Source organism: Pteropus vampyrus, unplaced genomic scaffold (genome assembly GCF_000151845.1).
Source record: "Pteropus vampyrus isolate Shadow unplaced genomic scaffold, Pvam_2.0 Scaffold314, whole genome shotgun sequence".
Taxonomy (NCBI): domain Eukaryota; kingdom Metazoa; phylum Chordata; class Mammalia; order Chiroptera; family Pteropodidae; genus Pteropus; species Pteropus vampyrus.
Genome location: NW_011889095.1, coordinates 623,608 through 639,593, shown reverse-complemented (window position 1 = coordinate 639,593; position 15,986 = coordinate 623,608). Strand labels below are relative to the sequence as shown.

The following is a 15,986-nucleotide window of genomic DNA, read 5'->3' as shown; positions in this document are numbered from 1 at the left end:
AGGCATGGCCAAGCTCTGGTCCCAGGACATCAAGGGAAGTGCGGACTCCTGGGAAAAAGCTTTAAAAGAAGGGGCTTGACCTCTGCCGCTCCTGCGGTACGATGGCCAGGACCTCCATGACCATCTGCCCCAGGAGCAACGAGAGAGCTGTCAGGGTCGCTGGCACCTCCGCAGAGCTGCCCTGCCAGCCCCGCCCTGCTCTGCTGCTATTTTGAGCTTGCGGGCGCTGGCACCCAAGCCTAATCTTGACATACATCTTAATAAGGAATGGAAGGAAGAACAGAAAAAAAAAAAATGGGAGGGGAAACCAAACTCATCAACACCAAGCAGGCCGCTGCTGAACCCCACCACGGCAACGATCTTCTGCAGGACACCGCACAGGTCGGGGGCTGCTCTCATCGCTGGATGCGCTTCACACGTTTCGGACTCAACCAAAACGGGAGGGGGTAAGGCCTGCAGAGCGCAGTAAGGGGCCGTCGGCTCCCTGGCTCGTATCACGCGCAGCGAGGCAGTTTTCGCCCCTGATTCTGCTTTCTACTTCCTGGTGGCACATGACTGAGGGGATCAAAATTCCTACAGAATCAGCAAAAAGATAAACCTCTAGGTACTTCACGAGCAGAGAACAGTCAGTCATTAGTCACAACTGCAAATATTTGGGGAGTTGTAATCTCAAGTATTTATCTATTTTTGGATGTTCTGGCATGCTTCGTTCATTCCCAAATTATTCACTTGCCATTTTCGAAGGGAAGAGTGATTACCATTTTTCCCTTTCCTGAACCTGGGCACTTAATCTTCTTTCAAACTCCAAGAGATCCAGACAAGAAAAGATAAGGGTTATTCTGAAATTCATTTGTCAGTGTTGCCTTGTGGAAAATGGAGAGGCAGGGTTAATTTCTCTTCACGTGACAATCACATGACTTGAAATCCCAAAGCCAAAGTAAGCCTATGAGGTCATCTAAACAAATCCCTCACTTTACAGCTGAAGGAACTGAGGTTCAGCCAAGGGCACGTGTATCGACTGCAAGCTACACAATAACCTGTATGTTCCAATACAGAGGCTTTAGGCTTTCCTTCCAGCTCAAGAGATAATTTAGGAAAAGTTTTATTTTATGCAGAACTTTAAAATCTTACAGCAAAACGACACATAACATTCCTTTACTTTATTTGCTCAATGCAAACACTTTAAGAACCAACTAAAGTTAGTGCTCTAGGCTCTGGAGAGATGATGATAGTCTATGAAAGACCCCTGTCCTCAAGAAGCTTACATCTCAGTCGGGGAAGAAACATAATGAACAGGAAAAATGAGCAAGCAAACACATAATATCCAATAGTAGTCATCACAATGCAAGACATAAAATTAGGTACTGGAATACAGAGTGACTTGAGTCAGGGGACATCATTAGACAGAGGTGGCATTTGAGCTGAGTCCCGAATGACAAAAAGGAGCCAGCCATGCTTAGATGTGGAGGAAGTGTATTTCCAGGAAGAGGCTGAAACAGCAAGTGCAAAGGCCCTGCGGTAGCTGTGACCTCTGGCATGGACCGAGAGCGAGCAAGCCGACGTGGCAGGCGAGAGGGGAGAGGCAGGCCAGGTCACAGAAGGCTGTAGCCTGGATGAGGAGTCTGAGAGCTTCTCTAAGTGCTACAGAAACCCGTGAAGACTTCTGAGCAGAGGAATGACAGGACGTGACTTATGCTTTGTATCTGCACTGCTACGTGGAGAATGAACTCGGAATTTGGAATTTAATTCAGAAGAGACTTCGATGGAACAAACAGCAGAGAGTTTTTTCCTTCGGGTTCCTACTTGTTTTTCTTACGGCGCTGCTTCTTCCAACCCTGACCTTCTCTGGCTATTTCAGGAGGAGGGAGGAGACCAGCGGGTCTAGCTCTCTGTCACCTGCCAAGTCTCTGCAGCAGCAGAGAGAGGCCTCGAAGCCGCAGCGCTTACAGGAACGCAATGCCATCTTAGCAGGTGCTGGAAAGGCCAGGGCGGCTGGGGACGTGCTTAGCCAGATGGGGCCCTTGTCAGCCATGGATTAAAACTGAAGACGGGACTGCCCACGGTTGATGAGGACCACGAGAAAATAAACCCAAATTATTTCTCCCAAAATGGAAACAAAATTTTACCACAGAGTAGATGGTCTCTTCACATATATGCTGGATTGAGATGCTTAAAAATGATTATGGCTAGTAGCACTGCCTGTCCACGAACCTGAAGGATGCTGGTGTCTTTCTAAACGTACAAGAGCTGCGCCTTAGTTAAACCTCCCGGGTAAAGGCTCAGAAATTAAACTCAGCAGTCGGAACCTGATTCGAACAGAAGGAATGAGAGCACATACCACCCGATTCTGTCTACACTTAATCTCTTTAGGCAGAATTCTGCACAGCAGATTGTAAAAGCGCCCTTCATCATCATCAAGAGTCATCCCCAAGACCACTGACGGTTTTGAGAAAGGTGTGCCCCTTTTCCTCTCAGGTTCTTGGAACCAGAAAATGCATGAAGATGAAGATTTTAACTGAAAGGGGGAAAAAAATGAAGAAGTTGTTTTTAATAAAATGAAAGCCTGATCTGCACTGCTCAAGGTAAAAAAAAAAAAAAAAAATAGGTATTTTGGGAAGGAAGATTTTAGTGATAAAAGTGCTAATTAAGGACCGCAAGTGAAGATGAAAATGGCCTTTTATCTTGTACTTTTATAGTTCACATAAGGGAGTAAGTTATTAGTAACGTTTTCCTTACTTGGCTCTAGAATGCTGTTTGTACAGTTAATAAAAACTGGGAGGAAAGAAAATTATTACAGTAGACGCAAACGCGAATGCCTCTGGGGGGGCCAGGCAGGTAATATGAATATTTTTAAACGGTTAGATACGCGACAATAGGAAACAATAGAACCTGTATCAAAAAGCATTTTTGAAAACACTGCTGTAGCCGTGGAAAACACCTATTTGCGTTTACTTCGCTGCTGCAGGTAGAGCACGTGGAGAACAGATTGGCAAGTGCAATATAAATGGGCCTGGATTTCCCAAATCCTTAAGGGGACAGAGAAGGCCTTTCGAGTCAGGTGGGACCCGTGTGCCTTCTGGCGCTCACTGCCCCTCGATCTCACGACACTCGGAACATGGGAGGAGCTGTTGAAGCATCACAGGCATGATGCAGTGGGGGGAGATGCCGTCCAACAGGAACGCCATGCGGGCCACGTCCAGAAAGGCCAACGACACAGGTGAAACTTTAATAACAGACTTCTCGTTGAACCCAATTCATCCGAACTATCATTGCGACACATAATCGAAATTTTAAAAAATCATTAGTGAGACACTTTATGGTCTTTGGTTGGTGTTAAGTCTCCGAAATCCACTGTACTCTTTTAATACTCACAGCACATCTCAGTTTGGACTGGCCGCTGTGATGGACGGTTCGGGGCCAGTGCTAAGGGCAAGGCTCTTGCGAGCGGGCAGCAAGGCCACGGGCAAGTCCCAGGCCGCTTCACGCTGGGTTTCTCGTCCACGATGAGACGAGATGGCTCCTTCTAGCCCTAAGGGTCTGTAGGATTCTGTCTCTTTCTAATAAGTATATTACAGAGTTCTTAACATACAGGTATGAAGATAAATGGATGGACAGAAGGAAGGAAAGAGGAAGGAGAGGAAGGAAGGTCAAATTACAGGTTATCGTTGATGCCATCATCCGGTCGGGGCGGGAGGCGGCAAAGTGAAGGGGCGCAAGCCCATTGTTCTAACTCGTAGGGTGAGAACGTTTACGGGGAACAGCACTAGGACCCGGGGGCGGGGGGAGGACAGGAGGAAGAGGAAGCCGCTGCTGCGAGTTCCCCGTTGCCAGACATATTATCACCGTTTATATGACAAAAGAAATTCATGATCTACCACCATTACGACCTCTTGAGAATTTAAAATTGATTGGCAATAAATTTAATGCAAACATCACTTGGGCAAAGACTGCAGAGTCAAAGCATCTGTTATTGATTTGCTTGACAGTCTCCTTTTACATATAAAGTTAGTTTTTAAAAGCAATTTGCTTCTCGGGAGAGATATTATAATGTCAAGCAGCAGAGGGATTTAAGTTGGTGTGAAAGTAACTGTAATATAATACCTTTTCATTCTGGCACATTCGAATTATTGCCCGAATTCCTAGCTGGGCTGTATGAAAACCTTCTAATGTTTTTAGAAGACCAAGATGGTCAGAAATCTGTAAAGGTGTTTTATGTTTAACACACCAAAAATTTCTTAAAAGAACTATGGAGTCTCAGGGAACGCTGGCTTGGCATGCACCTCGTCCTGACTGGGGCAGGATGAAACCCTGGGATCATGATGTTACCTGGCAACGCGCTGCGGTGATCCACACACATGGAGAAGATGCGCTCGTACACGAGCTTCCCTGCGGAGAAAAGGACACGTGCGTTAGTGTCCCCCTCGCGGGAGCACACGCGGAATGAACGCCACATCCGCCCATCAAACTTCAACGTGCGGTGACCTGCTGCCACCTAGTGGGGCGGGTTGGGAGCCACGTTTCTTTGTTTTCGTTTTTAATAAAAGGGACTTCTACTTTCCGAGAGAGGCAGGTAAGTGATCACTCTCCTCTTAAAGTTGTAAGTGACACTTAGGGTCAGAGGAGCCTCAGGCACCTCCACTGGCTCAACGGAGAATGGCCCACGTCCCCTTCTAGACGAGAGGCTGCAAACGGGTGGCCCGTGGGCTGAATCCAGCTGTGATCCATTCTGTCTGGTTCACCACGTGACAGCCCACAAAGTGTTTTAACATTTTTTGACGTAGCTGCCGACTCGTAATAATTGGGAGAATTCACGTGAAAACCCAAATTTCTTGCTTCTTTCTATGCGATATACCAAAAATGGGCTCTTATCTCTCTAGGATTAAAAATGGGCTCGAACTGATTATTAGCTGCCCAGAATGGCATACGGACTGCCCAGTTTGCTACGGCCTCCACCACTCCCTACCATGTCTCATCAGCAGCCTGCTTCACGCATCCAGTGCCCAGAAGCAGGAATGCGGGTTGTGCAAGGGAACAGACTCGGGGCTGTTTTGCACGCTGACATCTCCCCAGTTCCTTGACCATGGGCATATCGTGGATGCTCAGTGCTGGTCAGATGCACAGATGAACAAATGTTAGGTTGGGTGGGTCACAGGTCAGTGCTACCACTTCTCAAGTCTGCAGCTGTAGCTCAAAAGCAGCCATAGACAGTATGCAAACAAGGAGATGTGCCTGTGTTCCAATAAAACTTTATTTACAAAAACAAATGGGCAGTCTGGACTTGGTCTACAGCCAACCCCTCACCTAGCACAAGAAACTTTATTTATTCTGTGCATGCTTTTTAGACAATGTCATCACATTCAGGGGATAAAAATTACAGTCCTATTTACCTAATTACTTAAACCGAAACAGAACCTAATTTAAAGCAACTCTGCCACCCGCCACATTTCCTGGATCTAAACGAACAAACACGTTTCCTGGATCTAAGACGAATACAACTAGTACTTACCGAACGTATCAAGTATGTCAGTGATGAGGACAAATTTGCTCGGGTAGAACTGAATAACGCTCGTATCCGAAAGAAGCTTTGAACACTAGGGAAAAAATACAGAGTTCTCTGTCAGCTCCCACTTGGCTGGAACGCTCTGGGCCTAGAAAATTAACGACTTACAAACAGGTGCGGGTGTCAGCTGTGTGTCAGGACCTGTGCTGGACACTGGAGATACAATGATAAGCGAAATCCCCTGCTTCTGACAAAGGGAGCGAACTCTGCTCAGGACAGTCTCTTAAGGAGAAGCTGTTATTAGCAGCTTCCTGCAGGAAAGCCACAGGGCTAAGGGACCACACCCAGAAGGGCCTCAGCTCACACACTGGGCAGGGTCAGCATTCAAGGTCGCCCAGGGGAGTCAAAGACGCCGTTCCCCCCAGTGCCCTTGCAGACGACTCTGTCTTTGCTCTGACGGCTTCTCAGCACGGCTACCTCGGTTTATTTCAGGATGGTCCCGATGCTTAAACATTCTTTTCTATGAAATGATGACCCCGTAAGAAGTCTCCAGGGTTTCTTGGGAGGGCCGTCGACATGTCCGCGACTCAACAAAAGACTGGGGCCACACGACTCGGGCTTAAACACCCCAGATTAAGTCATCATTTATAAACAGAAACAAAAACCTCATTCCTACTTTGAAGAACTAAATGTAACACCCCGAAGTCTTTACAAATTCAAAAGTCAGCAGAAAGAACTAAACAACCGTGCTGCATTTTATCACTCCGACAGCTGACCCTCGGACAGAAAATGTCACTTAGAAACTATGTGGACACTTAGAAGGGGGCCTTTAAGACGCATTTTTCTAACGTGCTGAGAACAGTTCTAATATTCGTCCAATCAGGTGGTGGGGCGACATCTGTTTTCTGCTTGTTACCCAATATCTAAACTGTTAGGTTCTCCGAGTTTCTCCCCAGCGTTACACGCCTAGAAGTAAACGTGTCTCATCTGTGAACATCCTCTGATGGCTCTTGGGGGGAGGGGCGGAAACGTGAGCTGTTAGAACAGCGGCGGGGACACCAGATGTGGCGTTTGCACGCGCACAACTCCATTTCCGGCTCCGTGACGCCCTGTATGAGTGCCCCGACTTAAACAAGGACCCCGTGAGATGTCAGGGCCTGGAGAAGGCAGGCAGCTCTGAACCTCAGAGGCTGTTGACAGGACACGGCTCTCGGTTCCTGGGGTGTCACGTCCATGGCCCATTGGTGAGGTGAGGGAGAGAAAACTCAAACAGACTCAAACACAGCTGGGGCGTCCCAACATCTGTGTGCCGACTCTGCCCCGGCCGCTGTCACAGAACATGTGTTTTATGGAGGATGACAGGAAGCGGAGCTTCAAGTCGTAATCATGTTATGAATTGAGATTTCCTTTTAAATCACGATTCTGAAGATTCCCCAGGTTTTCAAAGCTTTGGTACGGTTTCCTACATCAGAATCAGGCGCCCAGGGTGTGAGTGTTAAAAATGCAGATTCTCTGCCCCACGCCACACCAGCGGGCTGGCGGGCTGGGCAAGTCCTTCAGTCAGGGCTTCTAGTGGCTTTCACTGAACCGGGCAGGGGACACACCAGGTTTGTGACATCCACGATTAGCAGCAGACTCTGAACGGCCTGTGCCCTCAACAAACCAGTGTTCTCAGCTTTGGGACCACCTGGGGGGCTTTTAAAAATAATGGTGCCAGGCCCCGTCCCCAAAGACCCGGATGACGCTGGTCTGGGTGCAGCTGGGACTGGGGACTTTACACGACCCCAACACGCAGCCGGGGCTGGGACTCACCACAATAAATGTTTCCTGGACGCCTGACTGACAAATTACTCTGCCTGAAATACTCGCTATCAAACTCATTAACACTGCAGGAAAAATACCAACAGGGTGTTTTTCACTTATTTCCAATCAGCAATATTCTAGAAAGACGCTAGCAGTTTCTAATTAAGTTAGGTTTTTTTTTAAAAAAATTCAACAACCAAAGCAAATGAGTAAAAGATAACCTACGGCTGAAAACTAAGAAAGGACGAACGGGTAGATGAACGGAAAGAAAGATGCAGACTTGGTAATCAGAGGACAATTACGACCCAGAATATATAAAAAAAGATCCTAAAAATCAGTAAGAAAAATACAAACAACAATGAAAAAAATGAGCAAAGGAAGGTGACTTAAGGCATTTTACAGGAAAAAAAAAATAGCCAATGTCCAATAAACAAGTGAAAAGATGCTTAATCCTATTAGAATTGAGGAATTGCGAATTAAAGCCACAATGAAGTAGGATTTTATCACTTCCTAAATCGGAACAACGAAGAGAGAAAGTCTGCTCACACCAAACGCTGGGAAGCGTCACGATGGCACAGACTCGTCCCCGCTCTGATGCCACCAGCGTGGCGGCCGGCACGGCCACTGTGGAAACGAGCACAGTCCAGCAGAGCTGGAGAGCCACACGCCCTTCGCCAGGCTCCCCCACTCCCAGGGTAGGGGCGTTCGTCCAGAGAAAGGCCAGCAGACGCGTCCAAGGGTGGTCGCAGCAATGCCGTTCATAACGATGGAAGAAGGGAAGGAACCAGACGCCCGTCAACAGAGCGAGCGACACGCAATTTATGCATCAGCAGACTCTGCTGTTAGGACGACAAACCCCTCTAACTGACCAACCGTTAGGGTCAACACAAGCCCTATCAAAGGCCCAGAAGGTTTTCTTTCTTTTGTTTTTTTTTTTGACGGTTTGGACGTGAGAAATTGCCAAGCTGAGCCTAAAAATCATATGGAAATGCAAATGACCCAAAATTGCCAAAACGATCTTGAAAAAGAAAAACAAAGTTAAAAGACTTACACTAACCAGAAAGCTACAATGGCCAAGACAGTGTGGTGCTGGCGTAAGGTAGGATGACGGATCTGTGGGATAAACCCGAGTCTAGAAATAAACTCTGACATCTCTGGTCAGCTGACTTTGACAGAAGCACCGAGATAATTCCACAGGGAAAAGACGGTCTTTCCAACAAATGCTTAGACAACTGAATATCCACATGCAAAAAATAAACAAAAAACCTCGGACCTTATATATCTTACATAAAAATTAATTCAAAATGGACCACAGACCCAGATGTAAGAGCTAAAACTATAAAACTTCAAGAAGAAAACACAGGAAAAGATTCTCACGATCCTAGATTAGGCAGAGTTCTTAGACACAACTCCAAAAGCATGAGACGAAAAAAGAGACAATACATAAATTAGATTCCGTTAAATTTAAAACTTCTAAACTTCAAAGGCACCATTACGAAAAGGAAAAAATACTGGCTAGAAAAAAATACTGGCAGATCATATATTTGGTAAAGAACTTGTACCAAGGATAAAGAATTGTTACAGCTGAATGAAAAATTGACCTGATGTTTGAAACGGGCAAGTCTAGACTCGACGTTTCACTAAAGGAGATAGAAAAATGGCCAATGAGCACACAAAAAGCTGCTCAGCATCATCGGTCAGTAGGGAAATGCAAATTAAAGCTATAGCGAGGCACCCCCTTCAAACCCCTTGGGATGGCTATGATCCGACGGGCAGACAACAGCTCCCGCGGGAACAGGTGTTCAAGAACCTGACCTCTGTGCATGGCTGGCGGAGATGCAAACGCTGTGGCCACTGTGGGAAGCAGGTCGGCCAGTTCTGAAAAAGTTAACCACACACTGACCACATGACCTAGCAACTCCACACCTAGGAACCGACCTGGGAAATGAAAACACGTCCACACAAAGACCTGAGTGCGAACGCTCCCAGCAGCATGACTCACGGCAGTCGGAATGGACACAGCTTACATGTCCCTTACCTTACTTTTAATGGATAAGTAAAATATAGTTCCTCTGCAGGGGTATTTACTCTGTAAATTAACACCAGGGGCCGAAGCGGGGCGGGCGCGGGTTTGCCAAAAAAAAACATCACACCCACCACACCAAGAGTCACCATGAAAGACTTCGAGTGCCCGGCACAAAGCCTCCCAGACTCCCCAGACCCCCACTCTGGAACAGCAGGTGAGCAAACAAGTATCACGTTGCCATGATACCGGACGAGGACAGAATCCGTCCTTTTGAACTAAAATGGCTGTTGGGAAACGCCTTGTTGACTCTGCTCTGAAAATCAGGACGTGGACGTTCTTCTTCTTGCAGTGCGTCTCAGGACATGTTTTGCCAAGACGGGACAGTCCCCGGGGCTCGAGAAACAGAACGAGCCGTCTTCCTTCCACAGCTTGCTCTTGCGATGCAAGAATTGTCACGGACCAACAAAGGGGATTCAACGAAAGTACCTCCCCTAACAACGTAAACGTGGGGTTTTTTGGTCAGGATTATGCAGAAGATGACCCAAAATGCACATAACAGGGACACACGACCATTAGTTCCAAAGAGACGGAGGAAACCTGGTGGAGCAAATCCAAATGCGGCTGGTCGGTCCTGAGCCTGCACCGCCGCGAACGAGCCGGGGACGAGGCACGGCACGAAGCGATGCGGGGGACACCGCCGATCCCGTCACCTCGGGGGAATGCCCTGGCACTGTGCGGCTGCACGAGGTGGCCTCGGGACTAGCCACGTCATAAAAACACAGGCCCACAGTCATGGCCTCACAGGAAGCGAGTGAAAATGGAACAGACGAAAGCAGCAGGGCGAGCGCCTGCAGGCGGGCCTCTGAAAACCGGCCGACCACAGAGGAGCTCTGCACGGGAAATTCTGAAGGGGAGAAACAAAGTCACTAGGCCTGACCTGGATGACGATTTTCAGAGCCTTCACTTTCTGGTCCGAGGCCCAGGCGTCCTTCAGCGACTGGTTGAGCTCCTCGATGCGGTTCATGTAATCCTGCTGAGTCAGGTTCAGCAGCTCCTTCTGGGAGCCCTGCGGGCGGAGGGGACAAGGTGTCGGCTGGAAGGAAACGGGTCTGACCCTGGGTGGTGGCTGAGCTCTGCTCTCTAAGGTTTCCTGATTTCCCCACCAGGACTGACAGTTTTTTATTTTATTTTTATTTTTTACGCCTACAGCACCTGGTCTTCCTAGGTGGTCTCCCATCCAAGTACTAACCGGGCCCAACCCTGCTTAGCTTCTGAGATCAGACATCAGACATCGGGCTTGTTCAGGGTGGCGTGGCCGTAGACCATGGACCGTGGCTCCACTGGGGCGCGAACCCAGGACCTTCAGCGTGTATAGTAGACGTGCTGACTGCTACACTATGGAACCACGACCAAGACTGATATAGTTTTGTCTCATGATCAAAGAGATTCCTCGAGCTTTCCGCAAAGACAGGCAGAGCACAGTGACTTAGAGACGGCCTGAAGGCTGGCTCCCAGCCCGGCTGCTCCCACGTGATTCTGGGCGAGCTGCTTTGCTCCCAGAGCCTCACATGTGAACAGGGACCACCAACTGTAATCGGGGCCCTCCGTGCGCCAGGCCTGGTAGACCAGACAACAGCGATGTTCAAACGTGGGGGAAAGGCTCATCTTAGGAAGGAAGAAATATGGGAACGAGGAATGGGCACTAGACTGGGGGAAGCAATGCCTGAGATGCACTGAAGGGCACGGGTGTCAAGTGGGCCACGGGGAGGGGCGGGGGCCGTAACTGGACCAGAAAGAGAGCATTCCAGACGGAGAGTAGACAGGAGTAAATGGCTGTGGCAGAGAGCCAGACCAGCACACAGGTGCGGGGGTGCTGCATGAAGGCTTGGCACCGCCTGGCACACACGTGTGCTCGCTTACCGGGCTACTGCTACACGCCCTCACCCAGCCCACGAGGAGACCAGGGACCATGGCTTCTTCGTATGAACGTCCCCTGGAAGCCAACATGAAAACTTCTTTAACAAAGAAACATGAGTGGTCTATGGCCATGCCACCCTGAACAAGCCTGACCTCGTCTGATCTCGGAAGCTAAGCAGGGTCGGGCCTGATTAGTACTTGGATGGGAGACCACCTAGGAAGACCAGGTGCTGTAGGTGTAAAAAATAAAAAATAAAGGATTGTAGTTGACAAGGTCCTTGCAATCTGTGAGGTCAACCAAGGGTTGCTTTGCCTTAAAAAAAAAAAAAAGAAAGAAAGAAAGAAAAATACAAGCGGAAGGTGCAGGAAACGGGACTGCTCCCAGCAAGTCCCTTGAGCTGGGAGACAGGGCCCTCCCTGCCCTGAGCAGTGCCAGGGGCCACGTGACTAGACTGGGAGGACGGGCTGTGAGCAGAGGGAATGTGTCTCTTCCGAGCTGAGGCTGAAAACTGGCCCTTTCCTCAGCTCTGCTGTGACAACCCTGGAAGCCATCTGGTGAGATGGCAGCACCATGAGGTGGAGGTGTGTCTGTCACCTACGGTGGATGAATAACGTGAGAAAGAAAGAAACCTTCGCTATATTCAGCCGCTGAGGCATGGGGGTCATTCGTTACCACAGCACGGCCCAGCCTTAACCTGGCTAACGCTGTGGCAGCTGGAGCCATGCAGCCGCCACCTCCGCTGTGAGCAAGGGGGCCAGTCTGCAGGGGAAGACACGGAGAACGGGAAAAAGAACCAGAGGCGGGAGGCCGCACGGGACAGCTGCCAGGTCTCCGGGAGTTTCTCCAGCTCCCAGCTCCAGGCCACTGTGTCCTTGGGCTCAGGAAAGAGCCTGTGTCCTTCGAGCAAGTCCCCACTTCCAACCTAAGCCAGCTCAAGCGACTTTCTGAGACTCACGGACTAAAGAGCTTTAAAACCCTCAGCAGCTCCCTCCCTGCCAGCCAAGCTGCCTGAGAAATATTAAGACAGCGTTTCTCGGGTGCCCTACTTCAAAACGCATCCTGTCTCAACTGGGAAATCAGACCCTGGACGGTTAGACTCTGCTGAGCCCCCGACGACTCTGGCTCGTTGCTGGAAGGCCCTGAGCCAAGGGCAGGTACAGCACAGGAACAGTGACTTCAGAGAGGCCCCATCGGGCCCGCACAACTACACCCTCCACCCCCGCCCTACAGATGAGGAAACGGGAACAGGAGAGGTGCCTACCTGAGGGCACCATGTGGTACACGGTCACGCTCAGGCCCCTGGACGCAGGGTGACGGTGGTGACACCTAACACCCGCAGGCATGGACCGTGTGCTGGCCTCAGCACTTCCTGTGCGTCAACGCACTTAATCCCTATAACAAATCTAAGAGGCAGGTACTATGTAGCATCCCCATTTTACAGATATGTAAACTGAGGCACAGAGCTGGTAAGCACCTTGCCCCAAATCGCAGAATGACCAAACGGTAGAGCCAGGCAGTCTGGCTCCAGCGTCCTCTTAAGTGCCACGCTGGGCCACCTAACGATACCGTGGAGGACACGAATCCACCCGTCTCCAAGGGCCAGTCTACCCCTCACGTTCACGAGTGGGCGGGGACAGGGAGGACTGCACAACCCCGACGGTGCCTGCCCTGGGCACCTGCGGGAGTGTGGGCCCATGACTGGCACACGGGATTCGAGAGAAGCCAGAGATCCGGATGTGTGTGTTGAATTTACCATTTTTTAAGAGTTGGTGAGTGAGTCATGCTTTTTGCAAGCACATGCAGGCCAATTAAGAGTCCTGAGGGCCCTGTCCAGCCAGCAGCGGCCGTGTGCAGCCTCTGCAGCAGGGAGCAGGCTGGGGCCTTGATCTCAGGTGTCCTGGGGACATGGCTCCAGCTGGCGCGTCCAGTGAGCCCGTCCTCACACGACCCGAGCTTGCTCAGGCGTCAGTGAGAAAAGACGCCTTTGGAAAACCGGCCCGAGGCAGGCTCCCGGGGGCTCGGCGGGCGACATGCTCACCTCCTCGAAGTCGTCCAGCTCCTCCAGCCTGGTGCGAACCTTCTCCGACGCTGCCGATGCTACGGCCCCAGCTCTGCCTGAACAGAACAGATGCACGTCACGCGGGCGGCTTTCCCCTCGTCACTGCCCCGAAGGCAAGCCTCTCTCTACGCTGCATCATGAAGAAAGGGGCCGGGGAACAACTTCGAACCGAGATGTTGAGAGCAAGCTCCTTCCACAGCCATTTCGGCTCAGAAGCCGGCCCGGAGCTTGGGAGGCCGGCCTCAAAATGGTTCCACTCTATCCGATGTTTACAAACTTTTCACTGCACTGGTTCACTCCTAGAGAAAGGCAGTCCAGATGAGGGCGCCAAAAACCCGTCATCTGATTGTTCTCCACGGACGAGAGGCCTCAGTGTGGGACTGTCATGCCCTTACACCAACTAGACAGCATCACTGTCTGCCCCGAGGCGGGAACAGGGCTTCAGAGCTCTCCCCTCTCCGAGCACACAGGGCTAGCGGCGCCTCCACCCGCCACCTGTCGGCACAGCTCCTCCCATCAGCGGGGACAGGCGGACAGAGAGGAAGGTGAGGGCTCAGGCCACGAGCCGGCCACAGGCCAAGGCTCTCCGGCCAGCTGGCTGTCCTCTTCACTGGCTCCCAGTCCCAAACCCTTTCCCCATCACGGGGGGCTTCTGCGCTGGAACTGGGGTCTCTTTGCTCCTGCCTCCCAAACCCACATTTCAGGAGCTAAGGTCGACTGTTTTAAGGCACGGGGTTTCTTAGCTGGGATGCTAACTCAGATCTGGCCGCGATCAGCTGCGAGCATAGCACAATTATTTAACTAACAACTACTAAAGTTTCCAAGTAATTTTTTACCTGTTTCCATTTCTGCCTTCATTCTGAAATATTATACAGAATGTGCCTACGTGTCCGTTTTAACACATTATAAAACCTTTGTGACCACCACCGAATTTCTGTTCACCATTAACTTTACTTCCCGTTGTTGGACAGAGTTGTGCGTAGCCCACTCGTTTTCCTGTTCAGTATCCTCCACGTGTGAAGATGCTACAACTGTTTTATTTTGCTACCGATGCATGTTTGGTTGTGTCCTGTCTGCGGCTGCTCTGAGCGATGCTGCGATGGACACTCCTGGGCGTGTCTCCCATTCACGTGTGCTGCACGTCTTCGGGGCGGAGCTTCACAAACTTCCACAGGGATCACTTGAGGCTACATTAACTTGCGGACTCTGACTTTCTGGAGGTCTGGCAGGGCCGAGACCGCATTTCTAACGAGCCCCCAGGTAAAGTCATTGCTGCTGGTCCTCGGACCACACTTTAAGGAACATGTGTCTGTGCAGAATTAGAAAAACACTTCCTGTAGAAGGCCGGATGTAAATACTTCAGATTTTGTGAGTTACATGGCCTCTGTCACAATTACTCAACTCTGCCATTTTAGCACAAGAGCAGCCATTAACAGTACGTAAATAAATTGGCATGGCAGCTTCCAATAAAACTTTATTTACAAAATCAAACAGAGAGCCAGATTTGACCTACAGCACACAGTTTGCCCATTTCTGATCTAGGACGTGCCCTAGCAGTGGCATTGCCAGGTCAAAGTGCTTCGCGCAGTGGGTGTCCTTTTGCACGCCGCCCCGGCCGGCAACGTACAATAGCTCCTGCCGCCGGCATTCTCAGCAGCGAGGCGTGTCGGCGATGTTTTCGGGGGGTATGCAATGCCATGATCTACTTCTTTACTGTTTTGGGTCAAAGTTATGCCCATAACAAAGGTGCCCCCGTCTCCTGATTTCCGACGTGCTGTCTCAACCTGCTGTCAACGCAGAGTCACAGCTGACACGCCTGTGACTTGCACAAAAACCAAAGCCAACCTCACCTGCAGCCCAGTGGGGTACATGACACGTCAGTGCCTTCAGAGTCAGCAAAGAAATTCCCGTGCCCCGCCCCCCAGGGTTACCTCGACAAGCCACGTGGGGCCGTGGTCAGTACATGCATGAGGGGAGCCTGCCGCACGGCCAGGTCCAGGACCCCAGTTCCAGACTGTGTCCCGGCAGAGGAAACAGAGACGCTCTGCATTCGGGGACTGTGGCCAGGAAGTCTGAGCACCCCTCACCCCACCAGCAGATCTGCGTTTTCGCAAGGGAGAGATCACTGCTCTGCACCCAGAGGATCCGGCCGTGAGCTTACGCTCTCCACCACGTAACCCCTTCATCTTTAATCCGTTGCCTAAACATGATTTCAATTCTACTGAGTTGACGCGGAACATAGGACGCGACAGCTTCAAGTGAAGCACATGTCAGGACTGGACGCTACGAACTGTTTTTCCCTCTGTGAAATTATATTAAAGGCAACCAGAGAATTCCCCATAGTAACAACAAAAACTTACCTTTTTCAGATCCCATAAACAGATTCTGCAGGGGCGAAAAAAAAATTGTTAGTTTTTAAAAACTTATTGGATTCTATGATAAAAAAGAACTTTTAAGTTAAATTAGCATCCACATAGCACTGAGACAATATGACCCGTTTTCCAACAAAGCCAAACGAAAAGTAGAACTATTTATTCAAACAATACCACTCACCAGAAACTACTGGAGATTCAAATTTCTACTCAATTCAGGACCCTCAAAGTGAGCCAACAAAGAGCAAAATTCTGAGGACGGCGCAGTCACGTGACAGCACGTAGCTTACTCTGAAGCAGGATGTCAC

General features: G+C 50.0%; 1 protein-coding gene and 2 pseudogenes across 1 annotated transcript in view; 1 reads left to right on the top strand and 2 right to left on the bottom strand.

Annotated features, from left to right (window-relative positions):
- The window catches only part of CUNH16orf62 (chromosome unknown C16orf62 homolog), a 102,614-nt gene that overhangs the window by 76,208 nt on the left and 10,420 nt on the right, over window positions 1-15,986 (bottom strand). Inside the window, exons 4-11 of the mRNA XM_023521746.1 lie at window positions 15,667-15,691; window positions 13,286-13,362; window positions 10,267-10,395; window positions 5,507-5,591; window positions 4,318-4,386; window positions 3,038-3,044; window positions 1,841-1,849; window positions 309-484 (exon numbers count right to left, since the gene is read on the bottom strand). Of these exons, the coding sequence (XP_023377514.1) occupies window positions 309-484; window positions 1,841-1,849; window positions 3,038-3,044; window positions 4,318-4,386; window positions 5,507-5,591; window positions 10,267-10,395; window positions 13,286-13,362; window positions 15,667-15,691 (577 nt within the window). The remainder of the gene's footprint in view (window positions 1-308; window positions 485-1,840; window positions 1,850-3,037; window positions 3,045-4,317; window positions 4,387-5,506; window positions 5,592-10,266; window positions 10,396-13,285; window positions 13,363-15,666; window positions 15,692-15,986) is intronic.
- Window positions 10,530-10,652, bottom strand: LOC111730452 (annotated as a pseudogene).
- Window positions 11,367-11,485, top strand: LOC111730457 (annotated as a pseudogene).